At 43.3% G+C, this 23123-nt stretch overlaps 1 protein-coding gene across 1 annotated transcript in view; it reads left to right on the top strand.

Moving 5' to 3' along the window:
* Positions 1-9402: 9402 nt before the first annotated feature.
* Positions 9403-23123, top strand: part of CAMSAP3 (calmodulin regulated spectrin associated protein family member 3) — a 39699-nt gene continuing 25978 nt past the window's right edge. The window contains exon 1 of the mRNA XM_053464391.1: positions 9403-9584. Within this exon, the coding sequence (XP_053320366.1) occupies positions 9473-9584 (112 nt within the window). The 5' untranslated portion in view covers positions 9403-9472. The remainder of the gene's footprint in view (positions 9585-23123) is intronic.

Here is a 23123-nt window from a genome sequence, read left to right as displayed (position 1 = left end):
TTTTTTATGCTAATGTCACTGCCCCACGCTGCTCCATTATTGGGGCGAAAAATGGACTTGTAGATGTATTTTTATATATGGAGATTGCCCCCTCAGCCTTCTCTTCTTTTTTTTTTATTTCTTGTGTTTTGGCAACAATTTGACAACTATTATGGATAGTGTCTGAAAAGTCGGTACAAAACTTTAGATATTTAAGAAATTTGTTACATGGTATAATTGTTTTTTTTTTTTTTTCTTAAGGTACAATTTAAAATAGAGAATGCCACGTAGGGCAGATCAATCAACTTATTTTGGAAAGAAATTGTCAGTTTTTTAAAAAAAATTATATATTTTATTTTCCAATTATTTGGCAAAATTTTGTGTAAAATTTATATAATATACACTTAAAAAAAAATATTACAAACTCAGAACTTCAGATTTATTTTTGTTCCATAAATCATAAAATCTTACTGTTTGATTTTGTGTTAATTTTTTTTTTTTAACTGACAATTTCATCCCAAAATCTTTGTGAGGAAAAAAATAAGTAATAATAATAAGTCTGCCTTACCTTTTGAGTGTGAAGGGTTTATTAAGGCAGAATTTGGCCATATGTTTAGTTAAATTCTTAATAACAATTGCAATTTTCGTGATGAAAATTGAAACGGATTTTACGAGAACTCCATGGTTAAAGGAGAAGACTTTTGGTGTTACCAATTTTGTAATACTTAAATTGTATTATTTGGGCTGTAGCCGTTTATATATATTTAAATATATATATTTTTGTGTACTGGGTATACATAGAAAGAAAGAAACAAAAAAAAAAATCATTTTTACAAATAGAGAGAACACATAATAAAGAATTTGTTTGCTGACCCAAGCAGGGGGGGGGATTTTAATATGACATAATAAATTCTACTTTTTATTTATACTGTGGTATAAATACGTATATATATATATACACATATCTATGTCATGATTTGTGTCTAATTATAACACTGCCTGGCAAATTGTGTGCATTTTTAATTTGCTTTTATTGTATTAAGTCTAATAACTGCCTGCGACCTTAAGAGGTTCTTCATCCCGGATGGATTCATCCCGAAAGCTCTGTGTCCTGTAAGTAAATACAATGCGTGTAATGTACAGTTTCACCACTAGATGTCACTGTTGACACATAATACCTGCTCACTATGGCTGTACGGCTGAGAGGCTTGGGAGTTATTCATATCGTTCTATCTGGGCGATCGTGTTTACCTTAAAGGGACAGTAACAATAAAATGGTTCCAACGCGTATATAAAAATTAACGCATATGATTGAGACCCCCCGGTAAGAAAACAGGCATGTTGATGTTTTCTTATTTGAACAGCTGTTGTGATCATTATATAGTGTTGCTGTCCCTTTAAGATCCACAGCTGATCCATTATAGCAGGATAGCACTGCATAGATCGGGGGTGTCCAACCTGCGGCCCTCCATCTGCTGCAGGACTACATCTCCCATCCTCCTCAGCCACCCCTTTAGCTGAAAGAGCGTTACGGGAGATGTAGTCCTGCTGCAGGTGGAGGGCCGCAGGTTGGACGCCCCCGGCGTAGATCTTTTCATACTGCCCATGTCGCTGATAACGTTGTACGGTATAGCCTGGTATAACCACACGTATGACTGCACCGTATCAGGCACTGCCAATAGAAACGCCAATAGATCCAGTAATTGTAGGGCATCACCACCACTGCCTGGCGCCCGCAATCTCTACAAAATCACCCAGTGTTTTTAACGATGTCACGACCAAAAAAAAAAAAAAATAATACATTTTTGTAAGGTTAAACATTCCTTCTTTTTATACACAGATTGTGCATTTAATAAATAGAACAATGTTTAGATTTTTTTTTTTTTTATTAATCGGCTATAATGTATATTTTTATTACTCGAGATAACGTGTTTTTTTTTTTTTTTCTTGTTTTTGTATGAAATAATAAAATTACTCAAAAAAAAATTATCATGTAGGTTTATACTGTGTAAATAAAACTGGTACGAATTTCTTCACATGTAAAGTGTCTAATTCAATAAAAAAAAACTGTAGTCAATGGAATGTGGTTTTTTGTTTGTTTTTAATTTCTGGTTGAATTTTTTTTTTTATTTTTTTATTTTTTATATGGAAAGCTATATATTCCCTTACAATAGCTTGTACGGCTACTGCCGGGTCACTTGGCACCACCAAAGCGGTGTGTGATCGGCCAAGATGTCCATCAGTAGGCCGGGGTGGCTCGTCCTTGAGGAGTGGCCCCTACGCACCTGCCTAGGGAACCCCACCAGCTGGGATGGACTCTTATTGGCTGAAAAACGCAGAAGATTTGCCAACAAGGACGAATTTTTTTTAGGATAGTTTTTTTTTTCTTGTATTTTAACAGCTTTTGAAACACTTTGTCTTCAGGCAAACGCCTACCACTACACATTGCTTTTATTTCTATAGCGCCAGCAGGGTCTGTAGCGCTGTCGCAACGGGGGATAGGAAATATTTCACGAACAGTTTGAACCTGTCCATAGATGAAAGGCCCAGTAAGAAGTAATGAGACGAGGGCCTGGATCTTGTGAGCTGACAATCTTAACAGGTAACACGGTGCAGAGTGTTTTAACCCCTTCATGACAAAGTCTGTACATGTACGGGCTCACAATGCATTGTCATTAATGGGTTAACTATCGACTTTGCATGGATATTAGGTCTTCCTAGATACAGTTTTGGATGGTGTGTAATATAGGGATTTGCAGGAATGCCGCGTCAGCATTTTAAAGGGCTTGGAAAGCAGCAGGTAGCTGGCCCTGCAGAGTGGCTAGATCAATCGGCGAGGGGACTTCGAAGGACTCTAGTTGATTTGACTATACATCTTACAGGGCCAGCACAGTTCTTCTTGTAAAGGAAACTTGTCGGTGTTGGCCCTTTATAATGCATGGTGAAGACGGGGCGTTCAAACCGCAACTCCTGTTTTAGTGAATAAACACCCTTGTAGCCTTCGCAAAAAGTATCCTCATCACGGATATCCCCCTTTATCTCACACCAGATGGTCCTCCCGCACGTAGTAATGGAAGACGACTTGCAAGGAAACATAGATGAGGAGTTTTGAAGCCAACACAATACAAGGTATTGTGATGTCATCAGTTAAATGAATGACCTCAGCGCTTTGGAGAGCGACCTTTGTGCTTACACGCAGTCGCTGCTGTCTATTGATAGATCACACAAGGTACCTTTTTCCTTGTTCTTTGTAAATTGTTTCATTCTATGGAGGGATGGCATCGGCCGCACTAATTACACTGCATCCCGTCCTGCGGTAAACAGACCGAATGTGTGTGAACCGTGCGAAGAAGGTAACGGAGGCGTTATTAATCACTAATCTAACACAACGCTATGGAATATGATGGCGCTATATAAAACAATTAAATAACAATTATACACCAGCCAGAAATCCAAAACTTGTCGTGCTGCAACCGCCGCCGCAAGGGATTCTGGGTACTTATATGCAAATAAGGCTGACAACGGTCACCCGCCGTACTACAGCCTTTAACCCCTTAATGACCAGACTCATAGTACATTTTGGAATAAGGGCTCTTAACATTTTTCAGCGTTGCTGTTTTTTTTCCATCTTTCTCATTTCGCGCTCCCCCACACATATTATATATTGTTGTTTTTTCAGGACAAACAGGGCTTTCTTGAGATACCGTTATTTTTACCGTATCATCTAATTTACTATTAAAAAAAAAAAAGATAAAATATGGTGATTTTTTTTTTTCTTTCTTTTCACACAATAAAAAGGACTTAAAGCGCGAGGCTCGGGGCCGAACAAGAAGCACGGAACACAACCGTACAACGAGCCTCTGATACAGAATATCCTACGGACCGGCGTCACGGCCCCGGATATAACATCCTGGGGGGTATTGGGTACAGGGAAGAATTTTAATCTGTTTGCTGCTGGCTCAGGACTCAGATAACCCCTTTGTATAGGAAGGGTTAATGAACGTAATGCATTCATGCAGGAAAGCTCCAGAAATCTGTATCGTAATAAAGGAAACGGTCCATTTTTCTTTAAAAGTGGTTCGCACTGAAGTTCCTGAATGGACAGCCAGCTGCTGGAGCTTCTCAGGTCGCTCTCTGGATGCTGCGTAACTACAATTCCTATGATGCTCAGCCTGCCATGTTAAATGCTGCTTGTTGAACAGCACTGGGGGTTATTACTGTATACAGCACTGGGGGGTTATTACTGTATACAGCACTGGGGGTTATTACTGTATACAGAACTGGGGGTTATTACTGTATACAGCACTGGGGGTTATTACTGTATGCAGCGCTGGGGGGTTATTACTGTATGCAGCGCTGGGGGGTTGTTACTGTACACAGCATTGGCGTTATTACTGTATACAGCGCTGGGGGGTTATATTACTGTTTACAGCGCTGGGGGGTTATATTACTGTATACAGCGCTGGGGGGGTTATATTACTGTATACAGCGCTAGGGGGTTATTACTGTTTACAGCGCTGGGGGATATTACTGTATACAATGCTGGGGGTTATATTACTGTATACAGCCCTGGGGTTATTACTGTATACAGCACTGGGGGGTTATTACTGTATACAGCACTGGGGGGTTATTACTGTATACAGCGCTGGGGGTTATTACTGTATACAGCACTGGGGGGTTATTACTGTATACAGCACTGGGGGGTTATTACTGTATACAGCGCTGGGGGGTTATTACTGTATACAGCGCTGGGGGTTATATTACTGTATACAGGACTGGGGGTTATTACTGTATACAGCACGGGGATTAGTACTGTATACAGCACTGGGGATTATTACTGTATACAGCGCTGGGGGTTATATTACTGTATACAGCGCTGGGGGGTTATTACTGTATACAGGACTGGGGGTTATTACTGTATACAGGACTGGGGGTTATTACTGTATACAGCACTGGGGGGTTATTACTGCATACAGCATTGGGGGGTTATTGCTGTATACAGAACTGGGGGGTTATTACTGTACACAGCACTGGGGGGTTATTACTGTATACAGCGCTGGGGGGGTTATTACTGTACACAGCACTGGGGGGTTATTACTGTACACAGCACTGGGGGGTTATTACTGTATACAGTGCTGGGGGGTTATATTACTGTATACAGCACTGGGGGGTTATTACTGTACACAGCACTGGGGGGTTATTACTGTACACAGCACTGGGGGGTTATTACTGTACACAGCACTGGGGGGTTATTACTGTATACAGTGCTTGGGGTTATTACTGTATACAGCACTGGGGGTTGGAGGAAATATTTTTCCCATGGCACTTCCTCTATAAGCCCGGCTCGTATCCCTGTCTAACGTGGTAATTGTTTCCTCTAAGATTATCCCGCTTACTGTCCAATCAGCTGCACCCGTCTTATCTCAGCGTGGCTGTGAGTGAGAGGATTAGTCTTCTCGGCTGGATGAGGCAGATAACCCTAACCGGTTTGTTTGGTGTAAATCAGTGGTGGACAAACCTACTCCTTAAAGGCTACCAACAGGTCACCTTCTATAATTAGACAGATCAATTACGAGGAATGACTAGCTTGGCCGGTTTCTGTTTACTAACCTTAAAAGTCCCCCTGATAACCTTTCAAGGTGGATGAAGGGGTCACTAAAGGCCACTATCGATCCAATGGAGAAAACAAACAAGAAGATTAAATGTTTTAGCCGTTTTAATGAGAGGGTGGTAGATAAGTGGAACAGCCTCTCATCAGATGTGGTAGAAGATAATACAGTACCAGAATTCAAACATGCATGGGATGGGCATAAAGCTGTCCTGAATGTAAGACAGGACCAAGGATTATTTAAGGTCAGAATCTTTGCATCAGGAAAAATGGACTAGACGGGCCGAATTCTATGGTTAGTTAGAAATTAAAGGCATGGTGTTACTGTACATGGTTGCTTATTAACAATGTGCTACAGTAACTACAGTCATTCCCAAATAAGCCTAAAAGAATGAGCACAGAAAGGATCCAGTTGCACGGAAGCCAGCTTTGCCTTAGTCCAGATGCCCCCAGTGGCCATGTGTGGAATTACAGGTGCAATATCACATAAGAGCAGAGCATGGCTAAAAGGTCACACATCGACTAGCCTTCGCTGTACCTGTGGATCTGGATGGCTAGGGGTAAAATAAAGAGAGAAACGAGGACATAAATGTAGTTTTATTATGCCGGGTAGCAGGCATTGTCGCTGAAGCACATTATATCAGATGATACCTGCGTAGCGCTAAGCAGCGACCAATGGTCAATGGGCCAAACCCCTACGCAGACTGACGTGAGGGCGATGGCGGATTAAAGGATTTATTGTTTGTCTCATTTCAGATCAACAAAAAAAAGAGGAAGGAACTTGGTACGCTTCGATATTCTCTTTTTTTCCAGCCGGTGTACTTGGCATCAGCTTATTAAATGACGTCATGGAGTCGGAGAGGATTCAGACACGGGCGAGGAACACCGACGGGAAGCTAAATCAGATTTACCTTCACATATAAACGGGTTATGTTTGTGGGGTGCGGGGTGTACCCCCTGCCTGGAATCCCCAACGCCTTCTCTCCTACTGTCTATAATGCTCACTAAAACCCCCTACTTGGACCTGAGAATAATCACTTTTTGCTTCTACACACGTACCGAAGACAGCAACGCACCTTAAATCAGATCTTTCACTTTTCCCAATGCCTTCTATGCCATGGGAGCAGCCATTCCTGTTCTCAGCATCTGCAAGATTATTCCTCCCCATTAAGTTGTTTCTTCCTCTCGTTAAGCCACTGCTTGCTGTTGATTAGGCCGGTATGGGCAGCCTGTGTAACGTTTAGGGGAACGAGACAAGGGATTCGATAATACCGATGGAGGCATGATGTAAGTGTGAAGAGCTGTAAATTAAGTTGATGTAAAATGAGGACCTCCTGCGCGGTCAATGAGAATCAGACGAGCTCTAAGCTTCTGGTGGAACAGGCAACCCCAAGGTGCAACCGAGCCAAAGCAGTTTTTACGTTGAGATGGCCCTGATAAGTTGGGGCGTTTGCCCGACCTCCGTTGTCTCCGTTGGGTATTTGAATTTATACGACGCCTTTTCTTCTGTAAATGCCTCCCTTTTATTGTTTACGCTCTCCAAACCCTGAGCCCCGCTAGGGGGCCGCTAAAACCCCAGCCCTAATCTAAATACTCTAAAAGTCCCGGTACTGTAAAGCCAGGTGCATCGTGGGATCTTATTGTACTCCTAACACTCGGGGGCAATTAAATAACTTATGCGTGGCTTTCTCCGACCTGCGGGATTTCTTCTAGATCTTTTAGAGGCGGGGGGTTCGTTGAGTTTTGGATACTTTCTAGTTCTACAGGGGGTCCGCTCTGTAATACCCCCTGCTAAGCCTTTCTCCGGCTCCATCACGGATGAGGGATCTTTGAGGGGGTCTCACGTTGGACCTCGTTGAAGACCGTGGTGCTTCTTGTCCTCGTCTGCTGGATCTGCAGGAGAACGTCTGCCGAGAGCCGTGAAAGTTTCTCGTAGGCATGTTAAAAAGCGCAAAGACAAACGCTGTGATTTCCACGCCGGAGAGGCCTCTGATAATTGGAACAATTACACCGTATAAAACAATCTTGTTTTGTCAGCCCTAAGGAACATTGGGAAATCCATCCTTACAAATAAACCGGTTTGGTTGGTCTTCTCAAAACAGCTGTTCTGGAACCTCCATGGAGCCAACAAACTTCTTGGAGCCAGTGACTTATATACAACCAAAAATTGGCACGGAGGAGCCGTACTTTGGTGGCCTAGTGTGTGGTACCAAACCTATTCTATATTCTATAATGATTCCATCGATATAATTATGTGCCTCACTCCTTCCATGTCCTCTGAGGTGGCCCCTAAGGAGCTGGTCCATGAGAGCTTAGCTTCCTAATGGGCCCCATAGATCAGGGTCCCTTGCTGTGTTGTTCCTGTAGGCTCCTCACCTTTGCATGTCTTTCTTCCACCTTGATAACGTCTGTAGGCTGAGGTCCAGATGTCCTCTAACTAGCTTGGGTCACCCTAAGTACCCGCTCCACATCACCCTCTTTCTTTGAGGTGGCAACTAATGTTCCCCTTTATTCAGGGTTTGTCCAACTATCTCCACAGACCACACACGTACCTGAGCAAAATCACGGAAACTTGGATGATAGGTGGATAGAAGCTCAACGAGGTAAGCAGACAGGCCCGCTACGCTACTGCCTAGGATGCCGAGACGGCGGTGTCACAGCCTGCTTCTTTCCAGTACTAAAAAGAAGTGTCTGCTGGAGACAAAGACCCTGATAACCAGCCCTGGATATTGATGCACAATCAAGGCACGTTACAGACACCTGTTCTTCTTCCATTCAAAAATACACACAGGTGAGATGATCGCCACCCAAGCCCAGGAAGGCTTCACCTGCGTTACCTCCACAGCCAGGAAGGTGGTTCTCTAGATGATGATTGACTACAAGTCTCACTATTCTCAGCTCCTGGTGTAAAGCCTCAGACCTTAATCAGTCGTTGGTCTCGGCTTAGGTTAAGGAGCCATATGCCTATCCCATGCATGTTTAAAGTCCCTCACTGTGTTAGCCTCTACCACTTCTGCTGGGAGGCAGTTCCACCTATCTACCACCCTCTCAGTAACGTAAAACTTCCATTACATCTAACCCTCCTCCACTACTATACATATATAATAAACCACAATTATGATGCTCTAAGCCACATACATTTTATTGAATTGACATTAATTCACCGGCACATCCAAAGCATATTTACTTAGCACTAAATGAAGAACAATGCAGTGTAGAGGAGAGAAAGAAGTGACGTCACAATGGCTGAGCCCACACTCACTGATCAGGCACTCGTGTTTGCTTTGCCAGGAGTGGAGCCCGATTGAAGCGATCCATGTTCTAATGGAGTCTCTTTATGTGATGACATGCCGGGTGATTCACAGATCAGCCTCATTATTAATATCGGAAAGGAATTGGCTGCCTCCCTCCATTGTGCAGAGCGAATTACCTGTTAGACGGAAGGGCACGGCTCCGCCCTTTGATGACGTCACATAGCAAGAGGGAAGGAGAGAGAAAGGGGGAAGGGAGGAGGGAGAGAGACAGTCAGTGCACCTGAGACAGCTGGAGGAGAAGGAGAGCGAGAGCCTGAGAGAGAGGGGATGCCGCAGAACCCCCTTTAGATCCCCCCCACTAGCCCACTCCATGCAGTGCTGAAGGACAGCTCCTGCCCTGACCCCCATCACACAGACCTCATCAGTCTCCCTGCATGGTGGGAGCGAGAAGAGGGCTTCTTTATCCTGCCTGCCTGCCCTTCCAATACCAGAACTGCCTCTTGTTTGTGTAAATCTGTGGGATTTGCCCCCCCCACACCTGATTTGAATTAAACACCCCCCCCCCCTCTCCCACTCCCACTCCTGATGGATCTTCTCTAGTGGACCAAGCTTGAAGAAATCAGCTAAAATAATGAAAAAGAGCTTTTTGGTGCCAGAGATCAAGCCTTTGGATGTGTATGATGTGCAGCAGGCCAAGATATCTGCCAGCCTCAGCTGGCTCATCTACAAATGCTATGGCAAAGGTGAGCTTAATTTTATTTTCTTTAAACCTATATAATATGTAGTGTGAATTGCCCCATTATGGGGTGTTAGTGGCTCTGGGTGTGTTTAGCTGCCCATAAAATAATCTCCTATCCTGCGGTATATTATAAATCCCATTAGCACATGAATCTTGTATTTATATCTGAATTCTGACCAGCATATAATATTAGTCAAGATCATAAATACAGTGTACCCCAAATCCTGAAGATCTGATTCCAGACCCTCCACGTGACCCCCAATACTATGTTACCTATTGAGGAAACTTTTTTTTTAACCCTTTAATGATTTACCTGATCAATAACACATGTGGCTTATAGAACACAGATCACTGTCAAGTCATCGTCTCGATTTCGTGATGTTTCCTAGTGTAAGAATGAGTGGGATTTGTTACAATTATATTAAATATTTACAATATTTTTTTTATTGAGCTATTTTGTTTTCTGTTTGTATGAAATGCCTTTTCAAAAGTATACTTTTTTAAGGTGCGTATGTATATATAATATATATAATATATATTCATGAGTTCATTGGAAATCTGTGGAAAATGCTAATCTGTTTGATTAGAGGGTAATTTGAGCTTTGGTAAACAATTTCCCATTATATACAATTTGATCTAATGACACATTACATTTAATTAAATAAGGTGACATAGGTCCCATACAAAGCATTATTATCCGAATTCTTCAGATTTTTTTTAACCTGGCCTGTAGGTGATGCGTCTATTATATTTTATTAAAAATAATATATATTATTATTAACTGGTAGATCCAGGAGGGATACTTTTGTTAAATAAGTAGAATTTACAATTATGATAAAAAAAAATAAAAAGTGTGTATATAATAAATATATATATATATTTTTTAATTATTTTATTTTATTTTTTTACGACCACAATCCCCCACCAGGCTCTCACACCCTGTTCTTGTCTCCCTTTAAATGGGGTGGAGATCCCGGTTTAGGTTATAAGGTATTTATTGGGGCCTCTCCCACCTTCCAAACACCTCCAGGGTTGTTTGCTGATGCCGTAGTTAAAGTGAAGGGTTTTTTTTTTTTAAAACAAAATAATTATTTCATCCACCCACCTTTTTACACCTTTTTTTTTCTTTGTATGGCATGAAATGTTTTTTTTTCTCTCTCTATTGTCTGTTTTTTTTTAGGGTGTGTCAAAGAATGGGGGCTCCCAAACCACGCTATTAATGTTTATATGGCTGGGGTAGAGAGCTGTCATTGCTGTAGGAATTTTTTTTTATGACGTTATTGATGTCAAGGCAAGGGTTAACCTTGATGGAGTACAACTCCCAGGGTGCTTTGCCAGTCCTTGACAAATAGTCTGGGGATTATGGGTGTTGTAGTCCTGTTTTAGGTTAACCCATATCATGTGTTCTAGCAGCTAATTCTCCTTATAGGAAGTACACCGTACATTGGAAGTAACCGGTCTCACCCCACCCCCTGGTAGGCTAGTGTCCTGAGTCACAGTGAGTCTGCCCTAAAGGGCCACAGGGCCTGGCGTGCCGTGGACGGCAGTAGATTGACGAAGAGCATGACTTCAACATTCCTGGAGTGAGCCATGAATTACACCTGCCCTCCGATACTAATAGAACTCTACTATGTTATAATTGGGCTATTCGGAGCAGGTGGTTGAGGGTGATGGGCATTGACCCCAGCAGCCATACGGCTATAGTCCTCACCGCCTTAATACAGTTACTCCTGAAACCGCGTGTTGTGTCTGTAGATGCGTTCCTTTTCTACCAGGTTGCCGTTGTGACATCATAGAATGTAGCAGATTCTGGATGATTTATTGGGGTGATCGGAACCCGTTTGTATACAGTGTATCATGTATACAGTGTATCATCCCCGTTACTGTGAAAGAGATGCTCCGCATAGCTATGTGCCGTGGCCAGTCCGGCGTTGGCGTGAAGGCGCTTGGCAGCGTTGTGCGGTGCCGCCGGTGACATTCGATGAGGCTCTTAACGTGATACTGCGCCTCTCCCTGCCTTTGTTCTGCCTCCATGAATTAAACATTGAGGGGATGGTGTGTGTGAGGTGAACCCCCCCTTTGTTGGGCCTGAAAGCTGGGATGCCACATTTCTTTTCTCGTTTTGTATGCATGGCTTCTTCCCAGTCCCTCCGGCTCTCCCCATCACTGATTTATAACCCCGTGATCGGGAAAGGCTGTCGGTGGGAAGTCAATAATGTTTTTCTCTCTGGAGTATTAGAGTGAGAGAGAACTTTCCTGCTGTGTGTGTTGTACGCGCATGAGAGGACTTCCACGTTGATGTATGTATTGTCTGAGAATTAGCCGTGTTGATATCCCATGACGTGGACACCACGAGAGGCTGGCTGGTTCTGGGCTATTGAGACGATGGCGGCTTTTAGCTTAATGTACAGCGGTCTATAGGGAGAAAGCAGCAGGTGGACAGACAGAGTGACCACCCAGAGGTCCTGCCAACAAAGTATTTGGTGGACCTGAATGATCCGTAGGATGTTCCTTGCCTGCTTAGACACGTTAGTAAAAGGATATTTAACACGCTGTTTGGGGAAAGGGAGAGGAAATTATATTTGGACAATGTGGCAAAAGTGTGGGTGGCAAAGTCCTTGAGCTGCTTTCGAATGGGGCAGATCATCCTGTTGGGACTCCAACCCCTCGGCCCCTTATACATACATACATACATACCTACATACCATTAACATTTAAAAATTATAGATTAAAAATGTGACTGGAGGAAGAATATTCGCTTTGCACAGTTAACTTCCTGCCATTTTTTACACCAACTTCCTGCTCAAGGGGGGGGTAATATCTTTTACAGTCTATTTATTTATTTTGCCTGTGAACTTTTGCATATGGATGAGTTTTGTAAAAACAACGATTCATGCGAGAGAAGCATGTGTTTTTACACGGATTGAACATGTGAAGCGGGCGCACCGCTCCGTAGAGTGCAGGCGATTAAAATAATCTACCTGCCGTGGGCCGCTGATATGGCTGAATATGGATAACAGCTTGTTAATTTCTCTATATAAATAAAGCAACACGGCTGTTACACGCAATGAGACAATAAGCGTATTGTGAAAAAGATAGTGTTAGGAACATGAACACGCAGAAACTCATTGGTTATTGTTGGAGGCTTCTCGGGGTTTATTATAGCATATGGTTAAAGGGACTCATTATGAGAGGGTGGTAGATGAGCAGAACAGCCTCCCGGCAGAAGAGTTGGGGGTTAATACAGCGAGGGAATTTAAACATGCCTGGGATAGGCGTATGACTGTCCTTAAGATGAGACCGATGACTGATTAAGGTCGGCAGAGAAGCCGGGCCGAATGGTTCTTATCTGTTGTCACATTCTATGTTTCGTGTGTTTATGGTATGGCTGCGGAGATCAATCCAGCTAATCGATATGTATTGCTCGTCCTACCAGAGCTGGAAGTAACTGTGTGGAATAGGAGGCTTTATGAGGTTTGATGGCGTCTCCCTTGTTGTGACATCACAATGCAGCACCGTAGGAGTTACACTATATGTTTGCCGGCTCGGCTCCGTTCCTTGGCGTCCGCACGCGAGACGATCGGCCGATATGCTGAAAGCACACGCCAGAGGCACGCATGACACATGGGGGGAATGCAGCATACGTGTATCTGTGCGACACGGTTGCCTGGCTTATGATTCCTTTTCTAGAATAAAACTCTGCTACCCGTGACAGAAGGACTGAGCTCAGTCGGCGAGGAGTCTTAGAATGTGACCGCAGAAAACATTCGGCCCACGTTGTCTTCTCCTGAGTCTTTCGAGGAATCTTAGAGATTTGGGTATTTGTTAAACATACCCCACCAAGGTGTCCCAATCTGCAGCACCCACCTAACGTACCTATAGGGTCACCCAACCGCACGCCGCCTAACAAGCTCGCGTTCCTTACTCTGCCGTTTCTGCAGGACTGTCTAGAGGAAAATAAGAGAGTTGGGGGGAATGAGCCATAATTGGGGCTCTTGGGTTGGGGGGTACGCCTGCGCTGGCATCCCATCCACTTCTGGAAGTCGGAGAAGGACAAAGAAGATGGTGCGAGAGCATTGCTCCCTCGCCTTGCAGCACCTGGAGAAGTTGCCTCTTTTGCCTCCATGGACCTTGTGGCCCTTCTGTAGGCCCCCTAGCAAGCCTCACCTTGTAGGGGGAACTTGGGGAGTCCAAAATGCAACTCTCCTACCAACTATTTAGTGAATAAAGCACTGTTTATTTAAGGCTGCAGTTCCTAAGCATGGCTGGCCTTCAGTATTTGGGGACGAGGACACAGGGCCGGCTACCTGCAGGCAGCGAGGGGCTCACGCTGTGATGACGTACCGAGTGCTACCGCGGCCCCGGGGGAATCACTGACACAACCTTCACGCTTCGGCAGGTGAGGCAGCAAGGCATCATGGGAATTGTAGTCTGAACGCACAGGTGAATAAACAGGCGTCGTGTGGCCGAGCGCAGGGTCTTCCCTCCCTAAACAAACACGCAGGAATTTGCATGGACTTTGACTACGGATCAGAGAGTCCGCTCAACAGCCTCATTCATTCCAAGCAGCGCGTTTAATAGTGAAATCATTTATGGGGGAAAAAATCCTGATTAAAGGGGAAGCGGTCACAAAAATCACCATTTTCAATAGAATGTGAAATAAATGTGAAGATCTTTTTTATTATAAAACCTAAGAAATAAAATTGCCATACAAAATATAAATTAAACATTCCGTCTCTTTAATGCCTGCTGTGATTGGCTGAATTTGTGGCAGAAATTTTCTGGATTAACATTTTTCTGGATTAAGATTCTACAAAATCCTGGGCAAGAAACCAAATCTTGGCCCCATAATCTTTCCGTATTAACTCTTTAATGGACATACACAGCTCCGGTCTTGCTTTAGATCAGCCGGGGGGGGGGGTTGCTCCAGGAACCATGCCGCCTGAATAAAGCAGTTCTATTCTATATGTATTTTGTATGTATAGATACAACATATATGCCATGGTGCAGCCATCTTTACTTCCTGTTCTCAGGATCTGCATGTTTATTCCTCCCCATTAAGTTATGCCTCCCGGTTGTTAAATTGTTGGTTTGAATGAGGTAGCCCTTGTAAAGGTGGTGCTAGAGGAGATGGGAGAGAACATCGGGACAGGAATCGAATGAGATTTGTGGCCAATCCAGCATTCTCTAGACTTCCATAGGCAGACTTCTACAGCGATAATGAATTTAGTTGATGGTGATGTGACCGTTCCCTTTTGGCATAGAAGTGGATATGACTGTGGAACGTGCCTAAATTCACTGAAATGCGCCGACGTACCATTCGTTACCTGTTAAGGAGGACAGACGTCCTTCGCCCCCCCAGTCCCTTTATGTGTTGTCTTTGGGGCTGTCTTTTATAATGCGGCTGCCGCCGAGCCTTGTAGCTGAGGATCATGATGTTCCGGCCCGTCGGGTGGAACGGCTCTTTGATGAAACCAGTTCCTGGGTTTCTACCTGAGCGAGAACCGGGGGCCAAAACCTCCGTCTGCAGGCAGCTTGAAGTCAGGAGGGGGTTATAACTTCCCACATATTATATCGCATCGGCTGCACGAACGCTCCTGATTTAGTAGATTGTGGCCACTGCCTGCTTGTTGGTGAGAACATAAAACGGCAAATTGTACCCCAAAGTCAGTGACGCTCCTGTTTGCTTGGCTTCACAGCACTTGTCTTCTGAGTTTGTTGCGTGAATGTGTGTATTTGCTTGCGCGCGGCCCCTTGGGTGAGCTCTGCCTGCTTGCCTGCGGATCCCCGTGGTGTGCATTGCCTGCCTGCTTGTACATCCTTCAAGTGCACGCAGCCTTCTTACATGTCCTTTCGTTGAACCCGCTTGTGTCTCCCTTGGGTGGCCATGTCGGCCATTTTGTCCAGGAAACACATACGCTACTCACCATGCTACCTTTCTTTATGTAGGATTTATAAGCTTATAGAAGGGACTTGGGTGTATCACACACAGATACTGCAGCGTAGTACTTTACATGTGCTGTTCAGCAGGATGGGAAAACTGGGTGTCGTGGAAACATATGTCCAATATGGCTTCCCTAGCCTAGCTGCCGGATTTGTCTTTCATTTGTTTGCCGTTTCTTGTTCTCACGAGCGCGTAGTTAATAGCGCGTGGTGGGAAGTGTAAATGTCTCTAAACGTAGAGAAAGCTGCGTACGCCGAGCCCAAAACGCAGTCTCGCTGTTCTGCGGGGAAGCAATTAAGTGACGCTCTGCAGGGCTCGGACAGAAGGGGTCTTCTGAGTGCGTTCGAGAAGCTGGTGGAGCAATTAAGGAAATCACTGACCCGAATGTAACGTTTCAGGAATGCTGAAATTAATTGGACGCGGGGTAGAGAGGTTTGCCAAAATACTGCGGATTCTACCCGCTCTCTGGCGTGTTTGGGAACCTGTGCGTCGTGTAACCGTGGTAACCAGACTACAGAGCCTCCTGTCCCCCCCGTTACCGCTGGACACACGCCGGCCATAGTGTCAGCCACCGGTCCTCATTGTATACAAAACACATCTTCATGTTATTCATGACCATGTTCCTTCCCGGCTGGGTGTTTGTACGGAAACTCTTCCTTATCAAGGAAAACTGCTGAGCGGCACAGAAGTGTGTGTGTGTGTGTGTGTGACTGTGCGTATTCCTGTGCATTTATAATACTCAAGGTGCCCATTTTGCATTAAAATGAGCCAGTGATGAGATAAATAACCTTAACTAATCTGATAAATGACACAACACACTGATGTCATAGGTGTCGGGTTCAAAGAGCCTGGGGGCCCTTTAATCTGAATATTTTGATTGTAAGCATGGACTTTTACAGACTTCTCCATTATTTGACGCTTCGCTATTTATTTTTTTATACATTGTGATTTTTTTTTTGATTTTTTTTTTTTGTTTTGTTTTTGCTACCTGTAGTGCTCGTCTGTTTTATAATTAATTTTCATACCTTCGTATTATAATAGCGCTATGGAATTTTTGAATAAAATTGAATTTTTTTGTATCAAAAAATATTTGTATTGCCTATTTAAATATTTTTTAAAAATTGAACAATGGCATGGGAAATGTCAACAATGTTGTATCGTTTATTAATTTAACTTATTTTTTGTACAAACGAGTCCCTTGTTTTGTACACAAATGGTGTTTGGTGCTTTTTATTTTCTTGTTCTGTTAAGGGATTTCTTTCTCTTTTTTTTTTTTTTTGTCTGTGTGTAATGGGAGTTGTAGTCCACAGCAGAGTGCAGGAGGTTGTCTGTCCTGTATTAAACTTCGCTTTAACGTCTAGAGAGTGGATATTTCAGGCCGTGGAGAAAGTGCTTTCCTATTCAGCGTAATGAACTCTTAATAGATCTTTACAGTAATGTAGGGAATGAGTCGGGACGCTCCTTTACCTGCAAAGTGCTGAGACGGCATTATATGGAAACGCTGATGGTCTGTCCCGTATGCTCTTAAAGGCGTAGGGGGTCTAGACGCCGGCCTGTCCTTTATAGAAATAGAAAAAAGTTTATATTGTTGTTGTTTCTTTTTACGCAGCGCTGCAGGATTTAAATGAGGTGGCGAACACGTGTACATTTACAGACACGCGTCAGGAGTTGTGAAGCTGTTCATCTATGTAGTACAGGCCTTGGTGTGTTTTAAGAGAACCTGACAAAGGGTTAAATTGCCGAGGGTATGTCAGTTCAGCTGCCCTCTGTAATTCTATTCCAGAGACTGGTTAGCCCCCCTGATTGTTGCTTGAGGTGCGTTCTGAGCGGTGACGTATTCTGGCCCAGGGCAGCAAGTCCAGTAGAATGGCAGCCTGGGGGGGGGCGCATTCACCCTTTTGGACAGTCTGCCCCTCCGCTATGTTGCAATACCTGGGAACTTTCTGCCTCCGGCTACCCGGAGACCCCCTTGCGGGGTAGTAGGTCCCACTGACGTAAGTGGCTGATCCAGAGGACCCCCCCGCAATTTTTAATGTAGAAGTGGGTGGAGAGTGGGGGCACAGTGCCGCTCCCGCCACCCGGCGTTTCCCCTTCCTGGCCCAGCGAAGCAGAACTTTACATGGAGTGTCCCCAGGTAGGATTGTTGCTCGATGGGCTGATAAGGGAGATCTCCAGTTTATTTACACCATGGAGGGCACAGCCTCCATAGGATGCATTAGAAGCACTGCACGCCATCAAGGCACGGAGCGCTGCAATATGACATCATATCTCAAGGGGACAGCTGGGTGCAGTGCCCAAGGTCCGTGTTTCACTGTCAATGAAGTCCTTATTGAATAAACCCCAATGACCGCGCCGGTGTGAATTTGTGGAAGGAGAACATGTCTGGCTCTTGCTGTGATCGTCTTCAGGATGTGTGAGGTCACGTCAAGGCCAAAGTGAATGGATTCTGGGGCTCCGTGTGGATCAACTGGCCAAAACAAAATGGCGTCCAACATGATTTCTCCATGTTTTTGGCAGATATTCTGAGAATTCCTTTAATCGATATGGCCTATGGTGCTTCTCCCATTTTCCCAGATCTCTACTGGCCGCCTGGACTCCTGACTGGCACCGAGTGGTTTATATTCCATTGGGATCAGTTTCCATTTATTACTGGGAGACTGTAATGCGGATTATGGCATTCTGGATGGCTCAGCCGTAAGACTGTCAGCTCTTCAGGGTAGGGCGTTTGTTTTGGTGTATTGTTCTCTTGTTTGTATATACTGGCACATTATTCAGGGTGAGTCCCGTCGTGCCTGTCATCACTCAGTATCCTGACTTCTTATTGGCCGACGATGACATCGCTCAGGGTGGAGTGGGTTAAGGTGTCAGCAGGAGAGCAGGGGTTGGTATTAATTAATATTGCTCCGGGGATGATGGTTTATTAATCATAACAAAGAAGGGGCTTGTAAAATCTTGCGCGGGTAGAACGTTTCTTTTGTTGTTTATATTCAGATGAATCTGTTTTTATTAATGAAAAGATTGTAATGTTGTAGAAGGATAACGTAAGACAATGTGTAGATCCGTCGTAATGCAGAGATAAGCCTGGTTAGCCGAGGTGATCCAGCTTCGTATCTGAAGGCGATCCCGATTGCTGGTGACACTGCTTGGGCAATGTTGTGTAAAACCAGCGGTGCGCATGCATATAAGAGACATAAGGTGCGTTTCTAACACCTATAGCTTGCTTTAATTTGTAAATCCTATTATTCCACAGATCTGGTTTAAGGAAATGGTGCTGTAGCATGTATAGCTTCTTCGCTTTGCCTTAAGCTGGCACTCCGAATTATTTTTTTTTTTATTAAATTTACTTTAATTTAAACTTTTTTGAGGCAATACCACATATAGGTTATTTCCGGTGGCAATGGTTAGTAACAGGTCAGTGTCACGTGAGGTCCGTGGTATTGTGTAGCTGGCGCCGGTAGAAAATCCTGCAGATCAGGTCTTCAGCGAGACTTGTGTATAAGAACAAACATTATCACAGCTGGGTACGAACAGGATAAGCTTCATGAAACCTGTTTATAGTAATGCTGAGAAGGAACGGGTTCATCCTCCCAAATTTTTTTTTTTTTTTTTTTTTTTTTTTTTTTTCCTGACATCCAACCTTTTGGGAAATCAAAAATGGGTCCAAACAAGAGGCGCGAAGGACCTTTTCAGAGAAGCTTTCAGAGAAGATTGTCCCCTATACTTTTTCTATACGTTCTCGAGAAATGCAGAAAATATGGGTACACCAGCATCGGTCCTCTGTTTTAAGAGACTGATATGACTACTGTAATCTTGGTGTCCGGAATATGCTTCCAAGTCTAACTTTTCATTGTGGATTTATAGATACTACATGGCAACGCTAGGTACAAAATTTGTTGGGATATGGTGCATCGTTATTTATTGTTTTATATAGCGCCATCAAATTCCGTAGCGCTGTACAATGGGTAGACCGGACATAACAAGTAGTATGTAACATAACAAATTGACTAACAGAGACAACAGGTGAGGAGAGCCCGGCTCAAACGAGCTTACAGTCTAGAGGAGCATCATCTTAGACCCTCGCCTCATCCACAGACTTTGAGAAGCGTTAAGTCAGTGTAAGCTTCTATGTTGAAATCCAACTATAAGTAGAAGTTGTATGGATTGGGGGTTATCGAGGACCGTGTGTGGTTATAGGAAGAAGCGTGTAGGTCAATTACAATAGGTTCTTAACATGTCCAAGTGCAAGTTCTCCGAGCCCCTTGAGGAAGTACCGTTAGATATGCGAGTGCCTGTCAACGAGACTCAAACACACCATGACGTGAACTCCTTGGGTTTCTCTGTTCAGAAACGTTTCATTGTTCTGGATCCCCGAGAACAGACAGTAAGGAGCTCCCGGGAGTGCTCTGTACCCTTGGTGTTGACTTCTTTTATACAAACAGATAAGGGTGGGTGCAAAACCCCAAATATTTAGACAACTTCTTGCGGTTCCCTGATGTTGTCGGTTTGTAGAAGGATAATAATTATCTTAATGAGGCTACCATTAAAGATTTACCCTTTTGAAGCAGATGCCTGATTCCTTTACATACCGTCATTGGTTTTATTTCTCTAGCTCTTAGAGGGGAATTGTCACGTTTACGACTTTTAGAATCACAGGTTTGTATTTAAAATGTCTATAGCTTTTACATGAAATAAACCTATTTAATGCTATTTACAGATAAAAATAACAAATATAACACCTCCCTATGTGTATGTATTGGGAGTAACGTTCGATCTACATGATTATTCCTCTCTGTTAAGTTATCTTTGCTACGTTTAAGCAAAACCTTTTTTTTAATTTTATTTTGTATTTTATTTCTGACGTATTTAATAGATTGCTGTCTGAGATTAGAGACTCTTTAGGTCATGGATGAGTCTCGCCGATCATCAGCCAGTGACTTAATCTGTTGGGTGCATACTTTATTTCCCCCCCCACCTACAAAATTCAGTGTAAAGTTATACCTGCGTATTATACACCCCGGTGCGTACTATACACCCCGGTGCGTACTATACACCCCGGTGCGTATTACACCCCACGTTTTTCTGTGTATGTAATTTTAATAGATTAGGTTATAAATCATTTTATTGGAGAAGGTTATAAAATGCTCTACACAGGAGCTCCTTGGATTTCTCGCTGTATAATTTTGCGCATGCCATTAAACGCGTTGGCAGAACGTCCAAGCCTTCAGATGACGGGGTGCGAGAGCGCTTTGAGTCATACAGAAACCGTATTGCCAAACTTTCTCAAGGCTTCTTTGAAATCTCCTGACAAATGTTGCGATTCAGCTAAATGTCCTAGAAAGTGTCTTGTTACTTTTTTTTGAGGACATAATGTCAAATTGAACGGGTAAACGGAGACGTAGGATAGAATGTGGAACGAGTAGGACATTGGATCGTTGCGGGCATAGCGTGTACGAGTGTATATCTATGTGTACCCTGTTTAGGACCAGAATTCTGATGCCCCTCTTTTCTAAGAACTGGATAGGGGTGTTTGTACATTTATGTAATTTAGCTCATAAAGTTTCGGTAAAGTCCTGCTCCCTTCCCTCGAACCACACAAGTAACATAAAAATGCTACAAAAATTCAATGTGTTTATTTAGTTATCTTTCTCAAGGTCTTGTTTACTGGCAGAGTTGTGTATTTATAATATAGTATATAAATACAGTGTAGTTATTTTTATATATATATATTTTTATACTTTATTGTCACTAGTGTTATGATTGCTGTTTTACTTCAGCGCTCCTCATTAGATCATTAGGGGGTCAAATAAACTCAAAATTAACTGTTTTCTTCTTAGTAGAATAAAATGAGCATGTGGACCAACGTGCTATTTATTACTAGTAGCCGCCCATAACATCCTTGCATCCAAGCATTTTGAACACCTAAAGTCAGACATTTTTTATTTTAAAGTGCTAAATTCCTTTTTAATTGTAAACAGGGGTTTATATTCCCTTTTTTTTAATTTTATTTTTTTTAATTTATTTTTTAGTAAGGCACTCAATTTTACTTTTTACTTTTTTCCGTCCTAAAATGAGGAAAAAGTATGTGTATGTATATATATATAAACGTGAGCGCTACCATGAGTCGGACCGCAGTGATCACGTCCTGTATGACAATGCTATTGGCTTCTTATTGTACGTGGAACCTGTCGGTGTGTCCTCTTTTGTAAAAGAATGATGTTCCATGTTATCCTAATCATCAAGACGATAAGAAGTGTCGGTACAGATGCCAAGGGGTTAAGCTGTGTTCCCATTGTACCTGAAAGAGAGGTGAGACGCCCAAAATAAAGTGTGGCGCAGGACTGTCTACTGGCACTTATATTCTGGGGAAACCAGATTATTTTAGGGGGGGATAAAAGAAGTTTAAAAAGGTGGGGTTCTGATAATTATATACTTAAACATCTTAACAGTGGCTGATCCGGGGCTTACTCCGACTGCCCTTGGAGACACCCAGAACGCTCTGTTCTTTTTGGGCAAAGGAGGTGTGCGCTTTAAACTGGCTATTTCACAGAGTTTACTCTGAATGGAACACTTTTTTATAATACATAGAAATTCCCAGTATTGCCCATACCATAGTAAATAACTTTTTCGGGGTACAGAATGCCCTGACAAGTTGCTACCCCAACAACCAAAAAGGTCAAAGGACTTTCTTTGCCTTCATCTGGATCTTTGTAATTGTAGGTTGTAAGCTCGGGGCCCTCTTAACCTTTTGGGTCCTCCAAATCCAAATTATGTGTTCTGTCCGGCTTGCTCGTTGTACAGCGCTTCAGCATGTGGAGGCACTATTATGCATCAACAGATAAGAATTAATGATGCCTTGGAAAGCTTGAAGTCCTTTTATGGACTGCTTCTGAGAGCAGGTTCTAGGGTGGATCACGGTTTGGTGGATCCGTGTGATGGTTGGTACTGATCTCTGATGGTTGTGGCGTTGCCTGAAGCTAATATATGCTCCTGACACTTATGGGAGATTGGGAGCCACCTTGCAATAAACCCAGTTCTTGTTTTATTGAAGTATATGGAGCCCAGCCCTTATGAGACATCGCCGAGCAGGCCTTGCTACATCAGCCGAGAGGAGCGTTTGCAACCTTATCTTCATCAGGGTTGTTCAACTTGGCTGTCAGCTTTTGTATTACTGTAATTAACCTGATGAAGCAACTCTGCAATATAAATTTTAAGTAATGGGTTTACACGTTAGTGATTTGTTACCCTGAAAATCAGGACTGCGAAGACTGCTGACGCGTAACCGTCGTTCCTAAAGGATTTTCGTTTCCAGCATAGGAAACAAGGTGTGCATGAATGAACTGCCAAGCACCAGAAGGCTTCGTCTCCAGCGTTAATAATTCATTATTCGGTCTTTAACTATACCGTTCTAAAATGAGAACTTCACGCAAATGGCCCTTGGAGTTTTAACTGCATAGGTTGTGGATGATACATGGAATAGCCTTTCACCCAAATGTGTCAAAGTAGAATCTAGAATGAAGGTCCAAGAATGAATAAGGATGCCGCCCAGCTTTGTGAGAAAACATGATCGGCCGGTCAGTTTTTTCGGTTACATCACTTAAT

This window comes from Spea bombifrons, chromosome 4 (genome assembly GCF_027358695.1).
Source record: "Spea bombifrons isolate aSpeBom1 chromosome 4, aSpeBom1.2.pri, whole genome shotgun sequence".
Classification (NCBI taxonomy): domain Eukaryota; kingdom Metazoa; phylum Chordata; class Amphibia; order Anura; family Pelobatidae; genus Spea; species Spea bombifrons.
Note: the sequence above shows the minus strand (reverse complement) of the source record. Positions and strands in the feature narration are given on the sequence as shown.